Raw genomic sequence first — 22,480 nt, forward strand, 5'->3', positions numbered from 1 at the left:
CTGGGGGAGCGGCGTGCGGGGGTGCGGTAGCCGTGCTGGGGTGCGGTGGCTGCGGGGGTGCGGTAGCCGTGCTGGGGGTGCGGTGGCTGCGGGGGTGCGGGGCTGGGGGAGCGCCGCTCCGCACCGCACCGCCCCGCGGCGCTCCGCCAGAGCCGGCTCCGCACAGAGCGCAGCGCGGAGAGCGAGGTAAGATGCTTTTCGGTCTCGCTAAATCCCAGCCGCAGCCACAATAGAGAGCGGTATTTACATGGCGTGCGGGGACTAGAATATAAATATGCAGGGAAAGCCTTTAGCAGAAGAGATTTAAGTCCGTATTTGTCTTTGTTTTTACCCTGGATGGGCTCGTCTGAATGCAAATGTGAGGCAGAGCCGGGAGATCTATTGTTGAAATGCTTTACGATTCTCAGCCTCTCTGTTTGCATTTAAATCCGCGATGACTACTTCAGGCTGGGGGCTTTGTGTGTCGGGGGCTTGGGGACAGGAACGCGGGATCCGTGTGTGGTGATTGCCAGCGCTCACATTAAATATTGAAAATGCAAGGAGGCAACTTCAGAAGGTCTCCAAAAGGTGCTCTGCACCCATGTCTTCGGGGGGCTGGTGGGGTTAGTGCTTGCTCTGTGTGGCTGCCCGGCAGGGCTGCCAGGGGTTCCTCTCCCCCCCGCAGGACACCTCCTTTGCTGAGGAGCCCCAGGTGGTGTTTGTTGGTTTTGCTTTTTTGGGGGGGGTTTTTTTGGTTGTTTTTTGTTTTTTTTTTTTTATTTGACAGAAACAGGGCACAGAAGGAGGTTGTTTGAGCGCCCTGTTTGCTGGGGTGACCCCCCTCCCCTCTGTCTCTGAGCAAGAGAGCAGCTTATCTCTGCCAGGGAGGCAGCACAATGTCTGCTCACCAGGCAGAGGCAGAGCATTTCTCTTTATCCTGCTCGTCTCCGCGGGCAGAGCGCGGTGTGACCGGTGTGTGAGCCCCAACGAGCTGGTGGGGGCTGCACGGGCACGTCGCCTGCATCCCCGGTGTAGGGAGGACGTGAGATGGATCCTGCCCAGGTACTGCCTTATTTCCTCATCTCCTGCACAGCTCCGCTGGTTTATTTAAAACCGCTTGTTGTTTTAGTAGCACAAGGGACATAATATCTGTCCACACGGCACGATTTATTGGGGGTTGGAAACACGCCAAGGAGTCTAAATTCAGATTCAACAAGAAGCGTGATCCCAGCCAGCAGGCTGGCTCTCTGCATACACCAGCTTTAACAGATAATTTCATTCTCCCTCAGCTGCTGATTCCTCTCAAAGGGCAGCTCACAACAACCATAGCAGCAAACCTGCTTTTTTTTTCTTTGCTCATGTTTGTTTTGTCATCCTTCCTCCCTCCTCATCCCTGAGCACGGTAGCGGGGTCCTGGGGGCTGCTCAGAGTCCCCCTGCTGCTGTTGGCTGTTGTGTACCTGAAGTCAGATGCTCTGGTTGTCGTTAGCGGCTGCTGTGGAAACAGGAACAGGACTTCAGCAGCAACAGTAGGAAGAGACATTTTTTCCAGGAGCTAAAAACAGCTCATTCTCCCCAGACCTCTTTCCAATTTCGTGGGGGCAGATGAATCCCTGCTTAGAGTTAACATCTGCCTCCAAGTTGGATGCCAAGCCAGAAGAGCTGTTTCTTGACTCTGATTTGAGTTTAGCCCAGCTCTTGCAAAAACCACCCGAAATGGTGGAAAAACACAGGTGATATTGGCAAGAGGTAGCAGGGCTTTGAAAAGCTGGAGTCCAAATCCTGCGTGCCTTGTTTGCAGCGTTCAGATGGAACCACGCGCGCGTTTGGCCTTGAATCTGAGCCCCCACTCCTGCCCAAATCTCATCCTGCACCAGCATGTCTTGCCCCATGTGCTGCCGGGGGGCTGGGGGGCCGGGCAGCGTCGGGAGAAGCCCCCAGAGCGCGGGGTGCGAGGGCAGACGCTGCTCCCCCAGCCCAGCTCCCGCTGCCGCCGGCACCGACTCCTGCCACGGCTCCATAAACACGCCGAGCGCCACTTCGGGTTTTCTTTCCTTTACTTCTGTTATTAGGAAACAGTTCCAGAGACTGTTTGTATTAAAGATTAGAAACCTCCTAATTTCCAGCCAAAGCATGTTCAGGTCTATCTCATACCCGTGCTTTCCTCCCGCCCCCATGTTTTGCCAGCCCTGGTTTTTAGTTTCAGCAGTTCTTTTTCTGTCTTCCCACAATTTCTTCCCAGCCTGCAGTCACAGCCCTTCCCTGTGTTTTCTGGCTGATCCGGCCCAAATGCTCTCCGGTTCCTCTGGCCTGGCTGCGTGCCCGTGCCAGCCTGTCCCCCACCGATGGGACCCTCTGGCCCTTGGGGTGGGCTCCCTCCCAGCTCTGTAGGTGACTGCACACATTTGCTGCTGAAAATCCATCAGGAATGATGTTTTGTTGTTTTTTTGCCCCAATGCACCCCCCCTCCGCCAGCCCCCGCAGTGCCGAGCAGCAGGGGACCAGGGGACCGCGTGTGGGATGCGCTGTGGATGTGCAGGTAGCCATGGTGACCGTGCCCAGGGACCTGGCACCGGCCATGGCCAGCTGCCTGCCGGCCTGCTCGCCTGCCTGCAGCGGGGCTGCCCCTGGCCACGGAGGGGACACGCTGGGGACAGCGGGGACAGCCCCAGGCTGTCTCCAGAGCATCCTGAGCAAGGCACACGCGTGTGTATCGCAGCACACACCCAGAAACCTTGGTGTTGGATCCTCGGGGGAGGCACAGGGGGTGTGTGGACATGGATCTGCTGCTCGTCTGAAGTGTCCTCTCGTGCTGAGCCTGCTGGGGAAGGGACATCGTTGGAAGAGGTGGGGAAAACAGACCCACAGAAAATCTGTGTGCTTGGACAGGCTCTTTCTGCAGAGAGAGCTGGTCTAGGGAATTCCATCCCCCAGCCAGCAAGACAGAGCTCTAAAATGGGTGGACCTGAGAAAACAAGCGACTTTGGAGGTTAAATTCACAGTGGGCTGAGGGGAATTTAATGAGCCTGGGAGCCCGTGTGGTGACTTTCTGTTCGTAGCGCTGTGATCAGACAGGAGCCGTGTCGCTCTGCGGTAAAGAGCTGCGTCGTGTGGTGCTGGGAGAAACCAGTTGCTAATTAGTGTCGGGCTGGGTACCCAGAGAGTGTGTGTGTCCAAAATGTGAGTGCAGGGCACGTTCTCGGTGCCACGGGGAGCTCAGCCCTCAGCAAACCCTGCTACCCCCCAGGGAGGCCCAAAGGCAGCAGCCGGGGACGCGGGGGGTTGTATCCAACTCCCCCAAGGTTCTCTGCAGAGGGAGCTTTGCAGGGATGGGGGGTCACTTGCTCTGTGGGGCAGGAGAGTGGGATTTGCTCCAGAACATGAAAAAGCCCAGGCTCTCCTCACCTCCCCCCTGCACTGCCTGGGAGCAACGAGATCAATACTGCAAAGAAAAGACAAATTAGCATCAATGGACTTCAGAGCCAGAAACAGTTAAACACATCGATTTCTGCTGATGTTATTGTCCTGAACCAAACCAGGCTTTGCAGAGTTTGGCCTTCTCCTCCTCCACAGTGGTCCTGCAGAAGCGTTTGCATTCCTGCTGGAGCCTTGGTCCCACCCACTGCCAACGTCTACTGGGACGTGTGTGATGGGGGGCTCCAGGATGGCCCTTTCTGTGGCCCCCAACTTGGCTGATCAGAGTTTCCCCGTGTCTGCTGGTCATTGAGCTGCCTTGTCTAGGGAATATGTGGCGTGGGGAGGCCTCCAGAGATGCTCGGAGAGGAACTGCCCCTCTCCCCTATGATGGCCGGTGGGTCTATCCTGCTGGGGCAGCGGGTCCCCTGTGTCCAAGGGGTGCCAGGATGGCCCTTTCTGTGGCCCCCAACTTGGCTGATCAGAGTTTCCCCGTGTCTGCTGGTCATTGAGCTGCCTTGTTTAGGGAATATGTGGCCTGGGGAGGCCTCCAGAGATGCCCGGAGAGGAACTGCCCCTCTCCCCTGTGATGGCTGGTAGGTCTATCCTGCCGGGGCAGCGGGTCCCCTGTGTCCAAGGGGTGTGGGACAGGACCACCCTGTACTGGGCACCATCCATTGCTGCAGCCAGTGGGTTCTTCCACCTCTTGTGGTGACCTGGAGCAGCCTGGGGCTGTTGGTGCCTGCCCCAGGGTCCCAGTGGGATGAGTGGCTGCGGTGCCAGCCGTGCCATGGCCAGTGCCCTTGGCTCAGGGCAGGCAAAGAGCCAGCTGGGGAGTGTGAGAGCTGCTGCGAGAGGAGCCGGGGTGCTCTGGGCTGGATGCAGCCCTCTGCAGCTGAGTCATCCGACCTTCCTGTCTCTGACATCCCTGGGCAGCAGCACAGGAGCTCGGTACAGACCTGGATGCTGCAGCTGGGCTGGGGCTGCTCTGCTCTGGCCAAGGGGCTGTGGGGGGCACGGGTGCTTGGCCAGTGCTCTGGGGGGGCTCAGTTGGTGCCTGTTGCTTTCCCAAGGTCCCCTCCTCTGCTGTGGTCCCCAAGCTGTATTCAGGCTCTCCCCAGGCTACCGGGAATGCTCGTGGTGCGGTGCCCGGCTGCGGGGTCAGGGTGTGAGCATCCTTCTGTCGCCGTAATAAGTGACGTGTCACAGGTCGAGCAGTGGCTTCCTCTGAGATCCATGTTTTAGCCATTTTCATAGGACCAAGCAGGAGGGATCAGAGGGCTTTGGATGCAGGGGTGAGTCCGTGAGTGGTGGCACGTGACCTGGAGAAGGTGGAAGAGGAGCTGGAGCGTGGTGAGCAGCGTGGGCTGGGTGAGCCTTGGTCTCGGGGAGGAAGAGACTCTTGTGCCTGATCCAGCACTGAATCTGCCCCTGACACACAAACCCTGTGGGTGGGAAATGAGCCCCCCAGAGCCCTGACCCCAGCATTCCCCTCACTATTGCCATGTTTCAGCTCTCCCTGGGTGAGCTCTGCAGACCCTGGCAGGGCAGGAGCCAGCTCCCCACTGCCCCTCACCCCCAGTAATGGGGCTTTCCATTGCTTTTCCATTTCCTCCAGAGTGGGGACGACAGCCTCGTGTGTGGCTGGCACCCGGGGCTCCCGTGGAAACCCTGGGACTGGCAGGAACTGGGGCCATTGGCCGCTGCAGCTGGTGGCTTCTGCATCCCGCCTGGATGCCGTCCTGAGTGATGTGCTCTGGGCAATCCTGCTTTAGCAGGGAGTTGGACTAGATGATCTCTACAGGTCCCTTCCAACTCTGACAATTCCTTGATTCTGTGATTCCTTCCAGGGGACGAAGGAGACTTGCACAGGACAGGGTATCGGGCCGCAGGGCATCCCCTCTCCTGTGCTGCCTGGGCATCAGCCTGGTAAAACCCCAGTGCCCAGGATGGAGGCACAGCCTGCCCTCTCCCCAGGCATGATCAGGGCACTTTTTCTCCCTGTTTCCTGTTCCTCAGGGTAGCAGCACCTGGAGCAGGTCTGCTTTTCTTAAGGAGGCTGCTAATAATTTACATGCTGAAGTTTCTCTCTGGCCAGCTGAGCGTTGTGCAGGGAATTAGCTCTTCGTTTCTCTGTGCCTGTGTTTGCAATTCTTCCTCTGTTCTGCAGGCTGATCCTCCCAGTTGAAGCTCAGATGTATGAGCCCTCCCTAATGAGTTTAACGAGCGGGCTGTAGATAAGCAGCCTCCTTGGCTCGGCTCCCCAGGCTGCCATCAGTGCCTGGAGAAGAGAGCGGTGGATCGGGCTGTTGGGAGGAGGTCACGGAGTCCCCTGGGGCTGGCAGAGGTACGTCAGGGTCTCGGGAAGCTCTCCTTGGCTTTACTGTCCCTTGGCTGAAACCCACCTGGGTGACAGCGTTCCCCCTCCCCAGTCCTGGCTAGTGCTGCAGACCTGTTGACTACCGAGCAGTAAGTAGCCACCTCTGGGAGCGAGCTGGGTTCTGTGGGAAGCTGCTGGTGAAGGCATTTTCTCACTTTGTTTCACTTCAGCAGCACCATGAAGGGGAGAAAATACTGTTAAAAATATTCCATGCTCTGAGTCAGAATTAATTCGGACACTGTTTTCCTTTGTTTTGTACGTCGAGGCTGATGATATGCACAGCGTGTTCTTCCTGCCAGGACAAAATCTAATATTTCTGGGTGCCCACAACCTTCCTTTAGAATCATAATAGAAAGATGAATACCCTCAGCGCGCCGCATGCAATATTAAAGCACTAATGATGCAATCAGTCTCTCTTAGCCCCAGTAACAAAGGAAAGAATTACTCTGCCCTTCCTGGGCATAATTCAGCTCCGTGCGGGCTCTGCCTGCCCGGGAGGGGGCCGGGTCCCCGCACCATCCCCTGCCCTGCTCCCCCCCGGCCGGGGCAGCGCGGTCTGTGCCGGGCAGAGGGGACCCGCCGCCAGAGCCCCCCGGGAGGGAGGGATCTCCTTCGGGTCGCTGCCCCGAGGGCCGGGCCCCCGGGAGCGGAGCAGCGGGTACCGTCTGTGGAGAGCCGGGGGCCGGGCCGTGCCCCCCCTGCCGTGACTGGCCTGTCTGCAGGGCCTGGGCTGGCAGCTTGGGGGGGTGGAAGGTGCCTTTGGACCTTCCTTTTGTCCCTTTTGTGCTATCTCTGCATTGCACGGGCCCCCGGGGTCTCGCCGCAGCCGCGGGTGTCCCGTCGGGGCTGTTTGAGCCCCACGGTCCCTCGTGGGGTGCGGGGGGAGCGGAGCCGGGCGGTGCAGGGTGAGGCTGTTTCCCCTCCCCAGCAGCAGGGCCGCCCGGCAGTTTGTGCTCATTAAGCTTTAATGCGGTGCAGTTGTCAGCACAGGGTCCGGGCGCAGCCTCATGCGCCCCCCCCTCGGTGTTTTTCCTCGTGGGAGCTGTGGGGTGCGATGGAGCCGCCGGAAGGTGGGTGTCTCTGCACCCCACTGCTCCCCCCGGGATGCTCTGGGGGCTCCGGGGAGATGCGAGTGCCTGGTGTGCTCCAGGAGAGTTTGGGTTTATTAATTGGCTTGTTAACAACATGGCTGGCTGCCCCGGCTGTGCAGCCCCCCTCCCCGCTGTCACGGGTGGGCTGGGGTGACGGGGCCCCTGGGGAATGTTAATTTTGTCTGGTGCAGATGGTACCAAGGAGGCGTCCTCCCCCAGGCCTTTGTTTCTTAATTTTGGCTGATCAGTTATGATTTGGCTGTGCCTGCTCTACAGGGAGGAGGGCTTTTTTCCTTTTGTTTTTGAGCCCAACTGTGAGATACCCCCGGGGGGAAGAGGGGAAGCGAGAAAATGTCATTGCAGACAAACTATTTCTGGATGCACTTCGGTGCGGTGAGGGGGTGCTGGGCAGGGGCTGGTGTGACACCCTGGGGCCAGGGGAGGCTGGTGGCCTCTAGGGGGTTGGACTTGGGTCCTTGGTATTTTTGACCTTTTTCTGGCTCAAATGCTGTCACCTGTACCTGTGGTGGCCGACATGGCCCCGGGTGGCTGCCGGGCATGTGGGGAGCAGGGGGGGCTCTGCTTCCATGGCCACTGGCATCCCCGAGCACTGGTCCCACTGGTGTGGGGCGAGGTGGGCTTCATGTGGGGGCTGCCCCACACCTCTCCTGGGCAGGGGGAAATGGAGACGATTTCCCTATGGCCGTGCCGGGTCCTGCCCTCCCAGGCTCCGGAGTCCCGGGGGAGGTGTGTGAGTCTCCTCCTGGGTGGGCAGAACCGTGGTGCCCACGGGGTGTAACGCAGACCTGCCCGAGGGATTTCGACCCACTGACAGCAGCAAGAGTCAGTGTTTAAAGGAGGAGCTGGCTGTTTTCCTGGGGCTCTCGGGGCTGTTTTCGGCGTGATGCCAGCTGTAGGCTGGTGCTGTCACTACCTGCCACCCCACCTCTGCGTGCAGGGTGTCCTTCTGACGCTCGGCAGAGCTCGGCCGCGCCAGGAACCTCCCTGCTTTTATTTCCAGGCGTGTTTAGATCGTGAGCAGCTCAGTGGAGCCGGGCAGAAATCAACTGGTGCGAATGTAAGAAAGACGTGACCTGGGGGAAGATGGAGCGGGAGGATAACGTCACTGCTGCTGATGCAGAGCTGTGACACGGAGCAAACCTGCTCCAAGCAACTGTCTGCTCCAGATATTTCATGGTACCTGAATTGCGGCCTTCAAGCCTGCATCATGTTTGGGATTTTTTTTTTTTTTAAATAAATAATGTCCTTAAGAGCTCTAAAATGCAAAGGATTTCCATCTCTTCAAGGAGAGATGGCTGTGGGCAGGAAAGTAGGAGTTGAAATAGCCGGATTTCAATCCAAGCTTTTTCCCTGGAGTTGAGTGGTTTCTCTCTCCAGCTCCCTATCTTTCCCCCTCCCCGCCCCTCCGCTTTCACACATCCGACAGAATCCAAATGTCTCTCAATTTAAAGCTTTTGGGTGCTTGGATGGGAGTCTGGCTCCTGGAAGTGCCAAGTGCTGGGCTGAGAGCTGGGTGAGCCAGGCACTGCTCAGCGGCACCGAGTCAAGGGGGGTGTTTTCTGCGTGTGCTGGGCATTATTTTACATCGCCCTCACTGCCCGGGGGTGCTCGGGATCACACCCTCCCTTAGGACTTTGCCCTACAGAGGGTGAGCCCCTGTTGCAGCCCAGACAGGCGCTGGTGGCTGTTTTGGGGGGGGCGGGTGAGGGTGGGCAGCCTGGGGGGTCACCATGTCCAGCCCCTGGCACTGGGCTCGCCTCCCCATGGGCTCTGCTCTGCCCAGCAATGCCGGAAGGCTGGTGTGGGGATGATAGCCTGTTTTCTTGGGATTTTGTGACTGATGGAAGCTCATACCCAGCTAGAGGTCAGCATTTCCATTTAAATGGGATTTCTGAAGCCTGGTTATTAAATGACCGTGGGTTTTTTTGTGGTGGTCAGGCTGCAGCTGCACACTTCAGCAGCAGCTCTGTGAAGAGGAACCAGAGGAGAGAAGCCCCGTGTGCCGCAGCCTGCACGCCGTCAGGCAGCGCCCGCCGCGGTGGGTGCTCCGTGCCCATCTCCCCCCATGGCCGCAGCGTCCCGGCAGCACCGCGCCGCCACCATGTTCCAGAGAAAGCGCAGTGTCTCCTTCGGCGGCTACGGCTGGTGGGTGCCTTCCCTCCCTGTCCCCCCCCTCAGCTTTTGCGGTGCCGCGCGAGGAGCTTTTCTTCCCTCTGGGGCTCGGGAGGAGGAAGCACCGTGGTGCTGTGTCCTGGTGCCCCTCTGCCAGAGCCATTCCTGCTGCCCCACGCCAACGGCAGCACAGGGAAGTTGGGAAGGGCCTTCTTCCCCCCATGCCCGTGGGGAAACCTGGCACAGCTTCAGTGGGTGGGTGGGTGCTGCTGATAAATAATGTCCTTAAGAGCTCTAAAATGCAAAGGATTTCCATCTCTTCAAGGAGAGATGGCTGTGGGCAGGAAAGTAGGAGTTGAAATAGCCGGATTTCAATCCAAGCTTTTTCCCTGGAGTTGAGTGGTTTCTCTCTCCAGCTCCCTATCTTTCCCCCTCCCCGCCCCTCCGCTTTCACACATCCGACAGAATCCAAATGTCTCTCAATTTAAAGCTTTTGGGTGCTTGGATGGGAGTCTGGCTCCTGGAAGTGCCAAGTGCTGGGCTGAGAGCTGGGTGAGCCAGGCACTGCTCAGCGGCACCGAGTCAAGGGGGGTGTTTTCTGCGTGTGCTGGGCATTATTTTACATCGCCCTCACTGCCCGGGGGTGCTCGGGATCACACCCTCCCTTAGGACTTTGCCCTACAGAGGGTGAGCCCCTGTTGCAGCCCAGACAGGCGCTGGTGGCTGTTTTGGGGGGGGCGGGTGAGGGTGGGCAGCCTGGGGGGTCACCATGTCCAGCCCCTGGCACTGGGCTCGCCTCCCCATGGGCTCTGCTCTGCCCAGCAATGCCGGAAGGCTGGTGTGGGGATGATAGCCTGTTTTCTTGGGATTTTGTGACTGATGGAAGCTCATACCCAGCTAGAGGTCAGCATTTCCATTTAAATGGGATTTCTGAAGCCTGGTTATTAAATGACCGTGGGTTTTTTTGTGGTGGTCAGGCTGCAGCTGCACACTTCAGCAGCAGCTCTGTGAAGAGGAACCAGAGGAGAGAAGCCCCGTGTGCCGCAGCTGCGTGGGGGCTGGGGGGGAGACACCTCACCAGGCTCTGGGGCAGCTGGGGATGGCTTTGCCGTGAGAGATGAGGTGATGGGATTTTGGTTACTGAGGTTTTAAGCGGGGTGTTCCCTGAAGTGCACTGGGGGTCAGTTGGAGGGTCCCTGGTGCGGTGAGTGCACCCCTGCCGTTTCGGCAACAGCCACTATGGGAGGGAGACCTCCACGTTGCCCCCAGTGACCCTCTGCACTGGGCTGGCAGGTGGGATGGGGACAGCCCCATGGCACGATGCTCGTGGGTGACACCGTGCCTGTGGTGTGTCCCCAACCCGCATGCTGCCCGTGTGGCGCTGCCCACGGCTCCTGCCATTAGGAGAAATACGATATTTGCAGCGTAGGGTTGTGAAAAGCCTGAGGCCACAAAAAAAAAAAAAAAAAAGGAAATGACTTTTCTTGTTGGGGGGGTGTGTGTGCTCCTCTGTGCATGCGCTTCTGGGCTGGGGACAGCTGACCAGGGCCCCACGTCCCCCGCCCCGGCACAGCGCCCTGCACGCCGTCAGGCAGCGCCCGCCGCGGTGGGTGCTCCGTGCCCATCTCCCCCCATGGCCGCAGCGTCCCGGCAGCACCGCGCCGCCACCATGTTCCAGAGAAAGCGCAGTGTCTCCTTCGGCGGCTACGGCTGGTGGGTGCCTTCCCTCCCTGTCCCCCCCCTCAGCTTTTGCGGTGCCGCGCAAGGAGCTTTTCTCCCCTCTGGGGCTTGGGAGGAGGAAGTGCCGTGGTGCTGTGTCCCGGTGCCCCTCTGCCAGAGCCATTCCTGCTGCCCCACGCCAACGGCAGCACAGGGAAGTTGGGAAGGGCCTTCTTCCCCCCATGCCCGTGGGGAAACCTGGCACAGCTTCAGTGGGTGGGTGGGTGCTGCTGGGTGCTGGCTAAGCCTCTCGTGAGCCCTGTGGGTGCTAAGCAGTGAGGGGACCTCCTGGGGGCTTGTGGTGGGCTTCCATGGGCATGTCACCTGCAGGAGCATCCCATGGCTCTCCATGGACTCCTTTCTTCTGCTGCCAAGAACCCTCTGCCCGGGCAGTGATGCTTACAGCCACCTTTGGCACCTTGCAGCTCATGCAGAGAGGTCCCACCAGGTCTGTGGCAGGGTCCCGTGGCCATCGGTGCCTCCCCAGGTCATCTCTGCACCGTCTGCTGCTCCTGCAGAGCACCCCGGCTGCTGCCTGCACCCCACCTTCAGTGGGGCTGTTTGTTCTTGTGTCCCTGCCCTCCGAGATGTGTTGATCTGTAGGGAAACAGTGTAAGAAAATGGCCCTGTTCTCCATCTGCCCTTCCTCCAGCTCACCTCTCTGGGGTGTTTTGTGCCCATTCCTAGGCTGTGGTGTGTGGGTGTGATCAGGCTGTGGAAACTGATGGCCATCCCATAATGCTGAGTTGGCCATTCCATAATGATTTTGGCTGTGTGGCGCTGGGCAGGGGGTCGCTCTGCCTTCCCCTCCCCGTGCCGTGGTGGCTGGGGCTGGGCAGCGGGGGCTTTGGGAGGAGTGTTGGTACCGATGGGGGTGGAACTGCTAGAAACCTGCTGGGGGAAATGCTGAGTAACGGAGACGGTTGTGGGAGGGTGGAGAACTTGTCGAGAGTTTGGGCAAAGTCTCCTGGGAATAGAAGCGCACACCTCAGCCAAGCCTTTTGTCTCAGCTGGATTTCTCTTCTTTTGCTTTACATAAAAATGGGAAGGAAGCACTCCGATAAACTGCTGTACAAATAAGTTTTGTGAAATGCGGGCTCGTTTTGTGGCAGAGAGAAGTCACAGCTCTTGGGCAGCTTTGCCCCACAGCTGCCGTTGAGACTGGTGGCTCTGGGTGCCGGGAGATGCCACCGCTGATGGCTCGGGCTGTGATGGAGAGAAGCCGTTATCCCCCTTTGCAGGGACATCTCAGCCCATCTGCACGTTGCTCGGTCGTTTTTCTTGTGCGCTTTGGCAGTTGCAGGGAAAAGATAACCCGGAGCCGGAGAGTCACGCAGGAAAATGTGGTTTGGGGGCTGTGCTGCTGGCACGGTCTGGGCTGGGGGAAGCGGGACGCAGGCTTTCCTTTAAATATCAGCATCGGTGTCTGCACCGTGTGAAGGGCAGGGGGGAGCTCCCGAGGGGGGTCGGTGCCCGGGTCCCTGGGGGAGACCCCCTGGCAGTGGGGTGTCACTCGCAGAGCACCCTGTGCAGCCGGGACATGGCTTCCCTGGGTGTTTACGGGAAAGGAAGGGACCTGCCACAGCCCCGTACCTGCCTCTGCATCTTCCCACGGCCGCCGGGCCCACGGCCGACCCACCCTTCCTGTGGGGCCGTGTGGGGTGGCCGGGCACACCCAGCCGCCCCCGCCGGTACCCGCCGATGCTATTTCCAGCCTCCGTTGGAGCCAGGTCGGGTTTTTGTGCTAACGGTTGCGTTTGCTGCCAGCCAGGACCTGACAGGAGCCCGCTGGCCCCGGGTGGCCCAGGAGGTGCCATCGCCCGTGGACGTGGGGATGCTCATGGAGGGCAATGCACATGGAGGGTGTGTGGCCCCGGGAGCTGCCGCCCCAGCCCTGCCTGCACCCCCTGCCCAGCTCCCCGTGAGCCCAGTGACCGGTGCGGGGGCCCGTCTGTCCCCTCTTCTCCCTCCGGCTGCCCCTTCCCCTGGGGGCAGCCCCCCCCCGTGCGGTGCTGGGGGGCTCGGGGAGCGCTGTATGGGGGCGCACAGGGAGGGAGCTGCAGTGGGGCGTGGGGTGTTTCACTTCACCCCCCCACAGGGCAACGCCTGACGAAGCGGCTTCTGAACTTAGTCATCGTGCAGCTGCGGTTTCCCCAGCAGAGGGGTTGCTTTCTTGTGTGGTTGGGTTCTTTGTTGTTGTTGAACTTCTTTATTTTTTATTTTTTTTTTCCCCTCTCTCTAAGAGGCAAAATAGCAGCAACTGATTTTTCTTCCTGCGGTTCTGGTGCAGCTCCCCGCTCCGGCGTGGGTCCCCCAGGAGCTGCCCCGGCCACACACTGTCCCCATGGCTCACTCCTGTCTGTCACCAAGTGTGGCTAGGAGCTGCCCCGGCCGCCCACTGTCCCCGTGGCTCACTCCTGTCTGTCACCAAGTGTGGCAACACCTATTTACACCACGCTCGAACGTTCAACTCGCTTAATGATCAACAAAACCTGTGGACAGGCTTGTTAAGTATTAAATGGCACTATTGGGTGCCCTGGGTCTATTTTTAGGAGCTGTGGTGTGCCGGCTCTCCCTGAGCTGGAGTCTGGGGAGATGCCTGGCATGAAGCTCCCGTGGCCTGGGGGTTTAGCAAGTGCAATATTGGTCCAGGAGAGTGATCTGGGAAAGGTGATGGTGTGTGCAGGAGGTGCTGGGGTTGAGCTGGGGTGGCTTTGGCCTGGTCTGTGGGGAGCAGGGTCACCCCACGTGGGGCCCCTGCTGTGTCTGCCCCGGTCTCCTCCCAACGGAGAAGTGGATCCGGGAGCAGAGGGAGGTAAAGGGGTGAGTAGAGGGGAAGCTGCATTTCTGCAGCCTCAAGTGTCCTCTGTGATTGCAGTCGTGGTGCAAAACATGTGGTGTTTGGTTTTGACGTTTGTTGGTTGTTTATTGGGGGATTTTTTTAGAGATGTGGAATTAATTCCATGTGGCAGATAACAGAGCATTTGCAATGACTGCCAAAAGACATTGTTTTGCATTTTGAGACACTACTATGATTTGCATTAATTAATATTAATATGGCTTTCACCACAATGATTCTGTGGAGGTAGGTGCTAATTAACGATGCCAAATAAATAAGTGAAGCGATGGGGGCTCCCAGCCCCACACGAGGCAGGAGGGCTGGGAGCGATGGGGCTGCTCCGCGTTCCCTCTGTCCGGGGCTCTCGCCGGGGGTGCGGGTGGTCGTGGGCGAGTGGGGGGTAAGAAAAGGGTCAGTTGGTGGCTGGTGGCCGGGCGAAGGTGGGCAGCCCCACGGGGATGAGCATGAGCTCCCGCAGCGAGGCAGCCCCGGCCAGGTGGGAAAATCCTGCACCTCACTGGATCCTGACTCCTTCCCTGAGGGACTGGGCTTCTGAATTGAGTTTGGGGGTTTGGTGTCATCCTCCCAGCACGCCAGGTCTGTTGTCTTTAAATACATGTTTTGTGGGAGGTGGAAAGAGCATGGCCGTGGGTGATGCCCTCCTCTGCTGCCCCGTTCCCCTCTGGTGTCTCAGGGGAGGAGGCAGCAGTTCTGCACTGGTCACCGCTGGGAAGTAACTGGTGGGATTTTGTTTCACTTGCCACCAAGCTTCACTTTGGGTTAGATTTTGGCTGATTTCATTTTCTGGTCAAGTCTTTCTGATGATGGTCCTGTCAGCGAGGCCAATAGCACCTCCAAAGGAGATGTGGGGCTGGGTTTGCCAGCAGCCCCCAGTACCCGCGTCGGGAGGAGGGACACCCTCCCGTCTGTGCCCACAGTAACACGCTCCTCTGCTTTCTCCCCAGGATCGACAAGACGATGCTGGCCAGCCTGAAGATCAAGTGAGTACCCGTGCTCTTCTCTCCTGTAAAGCGGTTTCCCCGTGAGGGATGTGACACTGAGGGATGGCTTTGTGTGTGGGGGGGATGCTTTCCTGTTCTCCGGGCTGTCGTCCCGGTTCCAGCTCTGTGCGGTGACAGAGCAGTGACATCCACCCATTCCTGGAGACAGTTTTGTGCACGTCCCACAGCTTGTTTTCCTGGGATCCAAATTGATTCCAATGGATTCCTGGGTGATTGCAATAAACGCGTTGACACGGTCACTGTCTGATCAGAGGGTTAAGGCACGGACAGGACAATTCACGGGGCACCAGCTCTGCCTCAGAAGGGATGGAAATTGGCAGGAGGGGCCCCCACTGAGCTTCTGGCTGTAAATTCAGTGGAGCCTGGTGGGGGTTTTTGGCTCTTGCAGTCTGGAAAGGGGATGGGTGTCGATGGGATAGTGGGTGCCTGTTGTTGGTACCCAGCTCCTGTGCTGCTTGGGGGGCTCTGGGTGTTGCTCTGAAAGGGGCGAAGATGCTCTTGGGGCCCAGGAGGGTCCGTGAGCCGGTGGTGTTGCTTGGTGGGCCCGTCTCAGGTTTGCCATGGACTTGCTGAAAGGTGGCCGTGTGGCTCCTGGAGAAGCGGTAGCTGGGCCAGATCCGTGCTGGGGGGCTCGGGGAGCGCTGTATGGGGGCACACAGGGAGGGAGCTGCAGTGGGGCGTGGGGTGTTTCACTTCACCCCCCCACAGGGCAACGCCTGACGAAGCGGCTTCTGAACTTAGTCATCGTGCAGCTGCGGTTTCCCCAGCAGAGGGGTTGCTTTCTTGTGTGGTTGGGTTCTTTGTTGTTGTTGAACTTCTTTATTTTTTATTTTTTTTTTCCCCTCTCTCTAAGAGGCAAAATAGCAGCAACTGATTTTTCTTCCTGTGGTTCTGGTGCAGCTCCCCGCTCCGGCGTGGGTCCCCCAGGAGCTGCCCCGGCCACACACTGTCCCCATGGCTCACTCCTGTCTGTCACCAAGTGTGGCAACACCTATTTTCACCAGCACGCTTGAACGTTCAACTCGCTTAATGATCAACAAAGTCCGTGGACAGGCTTGTTAAGTATTAAATGGCACTATTGGGTGCCCTGGGTCTATTTTTAGGAGCTGTGGTGTGCCGGCTCTCCCTGAGCTGGAGTCTGGGGAGATGCCTGGCATGAAGCTCCCGTGGCCTGGGGGTTTAGCAAGTGCAATATTGGTCCAGGAGAGTGATCCGGGAAGGGTGATGGTGTGTGCAGGAGATGCCAGGGTTGAGCTGGGGTGGCTTTGGCCTGGTCTGTGGGGAGCAGGGTCACCCCACGTGGGGCCCCTGCTGTGTCTGCCCCGGTCTCCTCCCAACGGAGAAGTGGATCCGGGAGCAGAGGGAGGTAAAGGGGTGAGTAGAGGGGAAGCTGCGTTTCTGCAGCCTCGAGTGTCCTCTGTGATTGCAGTCGCGGTGCAAAACACGTGGGGTTTGGTTTTGATGTTTGTTGGTTGTTTATTGGGGGATTTTTTTAGAGATGTGGAATTAATTCCATGTGGCAGATAACAGAGCATTTGCAATGACTGCCAAAAGACATTGTTTTGCATTTTGAGACACTACTATGATTTGCATTAATTAATATTAATATGGCTTTCACCACAATGATTCTGTGGAGGTAGGTGCTAATTAACGATGCCAAATAAATAAGTGAAGCGATGGGGGCTCCCAGCCCCACACGAGGCAGGAGGGCTGGGAGCGATGGGGCTGCTCCGCGTTCCCTCTGTCCGGGGCTCTCGCCGGGGGTGCGGGTGGTCGTGGGCGAGTGGGGGGTAAGAAAAGGGTCAGTTGGTGGCTGGTGGCCGGGCGAAGGTGGGCAGCCCCACGGGGATGAGCATGAGCTCCCGCAGCGAGGCAGCCCCGGCCAGGTGGGAAAATCCTGCACCTCACTGGATCCTGACTCCTTCCCTGAGGGACTGGGCTTCTGAATTGAGTTTGGGGGTTTGGTGTCATCCTCCCAGCACGCCAGGTCTGTTGTCTTTAAATACATGTTTTGTGGGAGGTGGAAAGAGCATGGCCGTGGGTGATGCCCTCCTCTGCTGCCCCGTTCCCCTCTGGTGTCTCAGGGGAGGAGGCAGCAGTTCTGCACTGGTCACCGCTGGGAAGTAACTGGTGGGATTTTGTTTCACTTGCCACCAAGCTTCACTTTGGGTTAGATTTTGGCTGATTTCATTTTCTGGTCAAGTCTTTCTGATGATGGTCCTGTCAGCGAGGCCAATAGCACCTCCAAAGGAGATGTGGGGCTGGGTTTGCCAGCAGCCCCCAGTACCCGCGTCGGGAGGAGGGACACCCTCCCGTCTGTGCCCACAGTAACACGCTCCTCTGCTTTCTCCCCAGGATCGACAAGACGATGCTGGCCAGCCTGAAGATCAAGTGAGTACCCGTGCTCTTCTCTCCTGTAAAGCGGTTTCCCCGTGAGGGATGTGACACTGAGGGATGGCTTTGTGTGTGGGGGGGATGCTTTCCTGTTCTCCGGGCTGTCGTCCCGGTTCCAGCTCTGTGCGGTGACAGAGCAGTGACATCCACCCATTCCTGGAGACAGTTTTGTGCACGTCCCACAGCTTGTTTTCCTGGGATCCAAATTGATTCCAATGGATTCCTGGGTGATTGCAATAAACGCGTTGACACGGTCACTGTCTGATCAGAGGGTTAAGGCACGGACAGGACAATTCACGGGGCACCAGCTCTGCCTCAGAAGGGATGGAAATTGGCAGGAGGGGCCCCCACTGAGCTTCTGGCTGTAAATTCAGTGGAGCCTGGTGGGGGTTTTTGGCTCTTGCAGTCTGGAAAGGGGATGGGTGTCGATGGGATAGTGGGTGCCTGTTGTTGGTACCCAGCTCCTGTGCTGCTTGGGGGGCTCTGGGTGTTGCTCTGAAAGGGGCGAAGATGCTCTTGGGGCCCAGGAGGGTCCGTGAGCCGGTGGTGTTGCTTGGTGGGCCCGTCTCAGGTTTGCCATGGACTTGCTGAAAGGTGGCCGTGTGGCTCCTGGAGAAGCGGTAGCTGGGCCAGATCCTGCTCTGGGATGGAGCGAGGTGTCCAGGGTCACCACTGCTGGAAAAGGGCTGGGAATGGTGGTGTGGATGCTCGCTGTTATCCTGGTGCTCAGGGCTGTCTGGGATCCCTTCCCTCCTGCCGTGGCACCTCCTCTGCTCTCCTGGTTTCTGGATCCGCTCCTCGAGCCGGGGGTTTTCCATCGCGTGGCTCCGGTGCGATCGGCGTAACCGTGTGCTAATACAGAAATATTCTGGCTGAGCCTCCCGTGAGCTGAGGGTAATGTGCACGGGTAACAGCTCATGCGGTTTCCTTCTATAATCATTACTTGTGCAAATTATTCATTAATGGAAAAGTATACAGAAAGCCTTGGGGGAACCTGCTGCCTGAAGGAGCCTGCAAATGCCCATTGTAAATAGCACAACACAAACGCTGCTCCACGCTCGTGGCTCAGGTTTTTGCTGAACTAATGAGAAGCTTAAATCAATGTTTACCACTTCTGGGAGAAGAGGGAAATCTCAGTGGACTTTCCTTTTCCCGTGGGGCTGAGAAGGATTTAGCTGCTCCTTGTACTCTCTGATATGCCGTGCCCTCATTTTTTTTTCCAGGGTCCGTGCAGCAATTCTGCTGCAGAAATACCATTTAACCTTCCTTCCCCAGTGGGCAGTGGCTGCCACGCTGGGAGCGCAGTGGGGTGCTGTGGGGTGAGGGTCTGGGGCCACATTTCTTTCTCCCTCCCTCCTGCTCGGGCCAGAGGAGGGGGTTTGCTCCCCTCTGTTTGCAGCTGATGCTTTCCACAACCTCATGACGCCTCTGGTTTGTGCACAGATTGCTTCACTAAATGGGTCTGTAACTGGGGCCCAGCCAGAGCCACACTAGATATTTCTAAAAGCTTTTAAAATTAAAATAAATAAATAAAAATTTTGGTTTTCTAAGGCCTTCTTATCACTGCTGCAGCCTTCTGGCTAAGACACCAGGCGTAGGCAATTTTCTTTAACTTGTTAACAAAAAGACAAGCTGCTTTCTGCAGCCAAGGAGCACTTTGGGAAGCCTCGTGCTTGCTGCAAACACCAATATTGACTTGCAGGAGCCTGGCAGGGGAGGAGGAGGGCCTGGGGGTGGCTGCGGCCCCCACCTTGGCTGCAGAGAGGGTCCCGGGGCTGCCGGGAGCTGGGCTGGGGAGCACTGAGCCCCTCCAGCCCCGGCGGGGACGGGTGGGCTTGTGTCGCAGCGGGCAGTCGGGGACAGAGGCTGTGTCCCTTGCAGACTGTATTTGGTGGGATGGAGCGTGGCGGGGGGGAGCTGCGGGGGCTGCGGGATGTCCCCTGCCTGTGGCTCCTCATAAACTCACACGCAGGTGGCACCAGAGCATCAAAGCGCCGGAGCGTGGCAGCGGGGGGCCTGAGCTGGACGGGGGGCTGCGGGATGTCCCCTGCCTGTGGCTCCTCATAAACTCACACGCAGGTGGCACCAGAGCATCAAAGCGCTTTTCCCTTTGTCTTTTTTCTCTCCTTTTCCTTTTTTAATTTGGGTTTCATTAGTTCCTATGGTAACCATGAATATGTCTGAGGGACTGGAGAGAGAGTGAGTAGACGCTGCGGAGTGGGAGTCTTGAGGAGGGGGTGATGGATGGGCAGCCCTGGCACAGCGGGGGCTCAGCTGTCCCCCTCCGGTGACAGGCACCGCGGGGAGGTACCGGGGCTGCCGAGGGGCAGGGAAGGAGCTGCAGAGAACGGAGCATCCCCGGGCACCAGCTGCTGAACGGCCACGCTCGCTGCTCGGCCTCCAAAATGCCCAGGAAGCTCTGGTGAGTTTGGGGCTGGCTCTGGGGGCTGTGGTGCCTTCCCAGGGCAGGAGAACGGGAAAGGGTCGGCTCCCCTCTGGAGGGCTCAGGCACGGTCCCACCTTCGTGGCTGGGGGCTGCGCTTGGGAACCGTTGCAGAGCACCCAAAGGCAGAGCATGGGGATGGAGAGTCTGGGAGAAGGCTTGGAAATGCTCTGCTGGCTGGTTTTGGAGGGGGTGCGTGTCCCCGGGGGTGGCAGCAGGGGCTCGGGTGCCGGGAGAGGGGCCAGAGCTGCCAACAGCCACTGGGACCGGGGCCAGCCCCAGGGTGCTGTGAGATGGAGACCAGTAAATGGATTTGGCACGTGCAGACCCAGGATTTTGGCATGGACCAACTTCATCGTGATCTCTGTTCTTCCGTTAAGTTTGTGTATTCCTTAACCTGAAAGCTCAGCAGCATCTCTGGTGTTGTGGGGTGCTCAGGTGGTGCCCTCAGTGCTCCTTGGAGCACGGCTTCATGCAGAGCTTGTGAAATGCAGTGGAGTTTGGGGTCAGGTTGTACGGCCGGGGAAGGGAAGAGCTGAGCTAAACCCACTTCCTGAGCAGGGAGGTCACTCTGGAGGAAATATCAGCCTATCAAAGGGTCTTTGCATATCAAAAATCAGTTGATCAACCTGCCTGCTGAGTTTGTTTGCTTCTCACAGCAGCCCTGTGGTAACCCCGGGCAGCACAGCAAGTGCAGGGGTCCCCAGGGGCCAGGCAGGGACCCCTGATCATGCTCTCAGGGGACCTTCCTCCTCCGTCCAGCTGGACTCCTCAGGAAAGGGCTGGTTGGGTGATTTCCCATGCAGGAGGTCACCCAGCCCTTTGCCAGCTGGTGGCTCCTCAGCCCTCTGTGCTCTGGTGTCACCAGGAGGACGTGCTGAGAAACCACTGAGTATTTAAAATATATAAGTAAAAAAGCAGTAAGAATCAAGTCCCTCCTTCAGGCAAAGAGTCACCTCTTGGTTTAGCCTTATCAAGCACAAAAATAGCAATGAAATAATCATGTCTCTGTGGAACAGAGGAGCCTTGTATGCCAATTACTGAGAGTTAGTGCGTGTTCAGCTAAAATTCACATGAAAGAGCATGTGATGCTCATCTGACGGTGGGAACGGTGGTGGGAGATAAAGGCGGGAAGAGAAGAGATGAAAGATTTTCTCAACCTTTGTAAAACAAGCTGTGTCCAGGCTTGAGGCTCTTTAATATTTGATGGGCCAGAGCGGAGTTAATGGGAAGAAGTGGGAATGATTGAGCTTGTTGGCGGCAGCTGCGCAGGCTGCAGCAGTAATCTCGGAGGTTTGAGCTTGGGTCTTGTGAGGACAAGGTCTGGAGAGCAGATTGTGTCTAAGTAAATTCCTTTGACTTTATCACCACCTTTTAAAATGGGTAATTGCACACAAATGTGTCTTTTGCAATTATCCTCCAGCTGTAGTAGTCTATGCCTTACGCTGCAAAGAAAATGCTAAAAAAACCTGTCTGCAGTGAACAGGGGGGCGGGCAGGCTTCCTGCCGTGTGTGATTCGTACCTGCTCATCTGTGGGGCTGCTGGGGGAACCCTCCCAGAGTGACCCCCCCTCCCAGCCGTGTGCTGGGGCAGCTGGTATCTGGGCCCTGGTGCCAAAATGCAGAGGAGAACGGGGGTTACGGGGCTGGTGTGTGAAGGAGCCCCGGGACTCTGAGCAAACTTTAAAATCAGTTAAAGTCAGTGCTGGGGCTGGGGGGGACAGCGAGGTACAGGCTGGTCCCTGCTCCCAGCTGAGCACTGGGCAGAGGCTCTAAATGAGTCTGTGGGCCGAGGAGAGCTAATTGGGCACCCAGCTGAGGCGAGGTTGTTTCATATGCATCATCCTGCCAGCTCCAAGCCTCTTCTCACCCTGCAGCGACGCCTCTCCCTTTCTGACGTTGCTGTTGTCAGTTTTGTTAATTTTTATTGATGTGCGTGTGGCTCATCTAATCACTGCAAATTCTTCTGAGCTTTTCCTACATCACCTTTCTCCGTCCCCTGACTCTAACCTCACCCTGATTTTTGGTGAAGACGTTTTCTGGGAATCTGAAACTGTCCGTGATGGGCCATGAACCAACCAGCTGTCTCCTCGCAGGTGCTGGGTGGGTTCCTGCAGCACTTCCCCTGTGTTCATGTGGCAGAGTGCCCCCTGAAAGGGTACACCCCCACCCCCGAATGATGGTGTGAACCCTGTTTACCTCAGTTAACATTTCCCCAGTGAAGTTGCTGGTCTGCATCCTCTGCTGGGACGTTCCCGTTGCACCGCGGGCGTGCGGGGCCATCGCAGCCTGGAGCCACGTCTCCAGACATGGCATCCCAGGCAGCACAAGTCCTTGTGTCAGCCACAGGTCCCCGCGGTGGCGTGGCCACTGCCTGGAGTGTCAGAGCCCCTCCTGAGTGCCGGAGAGGCTGCAGGCGAGTGGCCAGGGACGGTGGCAGGTCCCTGGTGCTGCTGTGGGCGCTGGCTCCCCTGTCCCCACTCGCCGTCTGCTGCCCGAGAGCCACCCCTGCCTGTTTGGGCCAGTGCAGGCCAGAGCTCGGGGGTCTGGGGGCTGCTTGGAGGGATGTCAGCGATGCCCTAGTGCAGACCCGAGGTGGCAGCCCTGCCTGGCAGGGGGAAGGCAAAGCCTCTGCCCCCCAGACTCCCGCCTGGAGCTGCCCTGGATCCAGATTCGAGTCCTTCACTGATTCAGTGATGGTTGGGGTTTTGGGGGGGTTTTGTTCATTGCTTTTAGTTTTTTGTAGGGGTTTTTTGTGTTTGTTTTTTTGTTTGTTTTTTTTTTTTATTTGGGGGGGTTTTGTTAATTGTTTTTAGTTTTTTGTAGGGGTTTTTTTTGTGGTTTGTTTGTTTGTTTGTTTGTTTTCTCTGAATGGGTGTGTTGGAGCTGCTTCTTGCCTTAAAATACCTCAAACCCTGGTAGGTTGGAGCTTCTTCTTGCCTTAAAATACCTCAAACCCTGGTCCCACCAGCTCTGGCCAGGCTCAGGCTGGTACCCAGAGCCAGGCGGTACAATCTGACCCCCCCTCTGCTGCTGATCCCAGTCCCTCCCCAGCTTTCCTGGAGCC

General features: G+C 57.9%; 1 protein-coding gene across 7 annotated transcripts in view; it reads left to right on the forward strand.

Annotated features, from left to right (window-relative positions):
- The window catches only part of RAP1GAP2 (RAP1 GTPase activating protein 2), an 89,261-nt gene that overhangs the window by 5,312 nt on the left and 61,469 nt on the right, over positions 1-22,480 (forward strand). For 3 of the 7 annotated variants that reach the window (XM_014962877.1, XM_014962948.1, XM_014963037.1), the window contains exon 3: positions 14,520-14,555. In XM_014962877.1, coding sequence (XP_014818363.1) covers positions 14,520-14,555 — 36 coding nt within the window. Of the gene's footprint in view, positions 1-67; positions 187-14,519; positions 14,556-16,931; positions 16,968-19,274; positions 19,393-22,480 lie in introns of those variants that run through there. The other 4 variants (XM_014963208.1, XM_014963123.1, XM_014963363.1 and 1 more) reach the window with 4 other exon arrangements.

This window comes from Calidris pugnax, unplaced genomic scaffold (assembly GCF_001431845.1).
Source record: "Calidris pugnax isolate Ruff unplaced genomic scaffold, ASM143184v1 scaffold45, whole genome shotgun sequence".
Lineage (NCBI taxonomy): Eukaryota > Metazoa > Chordata > Aves > Charadriiformes > Scolopacidae > Calidris > Calidris pugnax.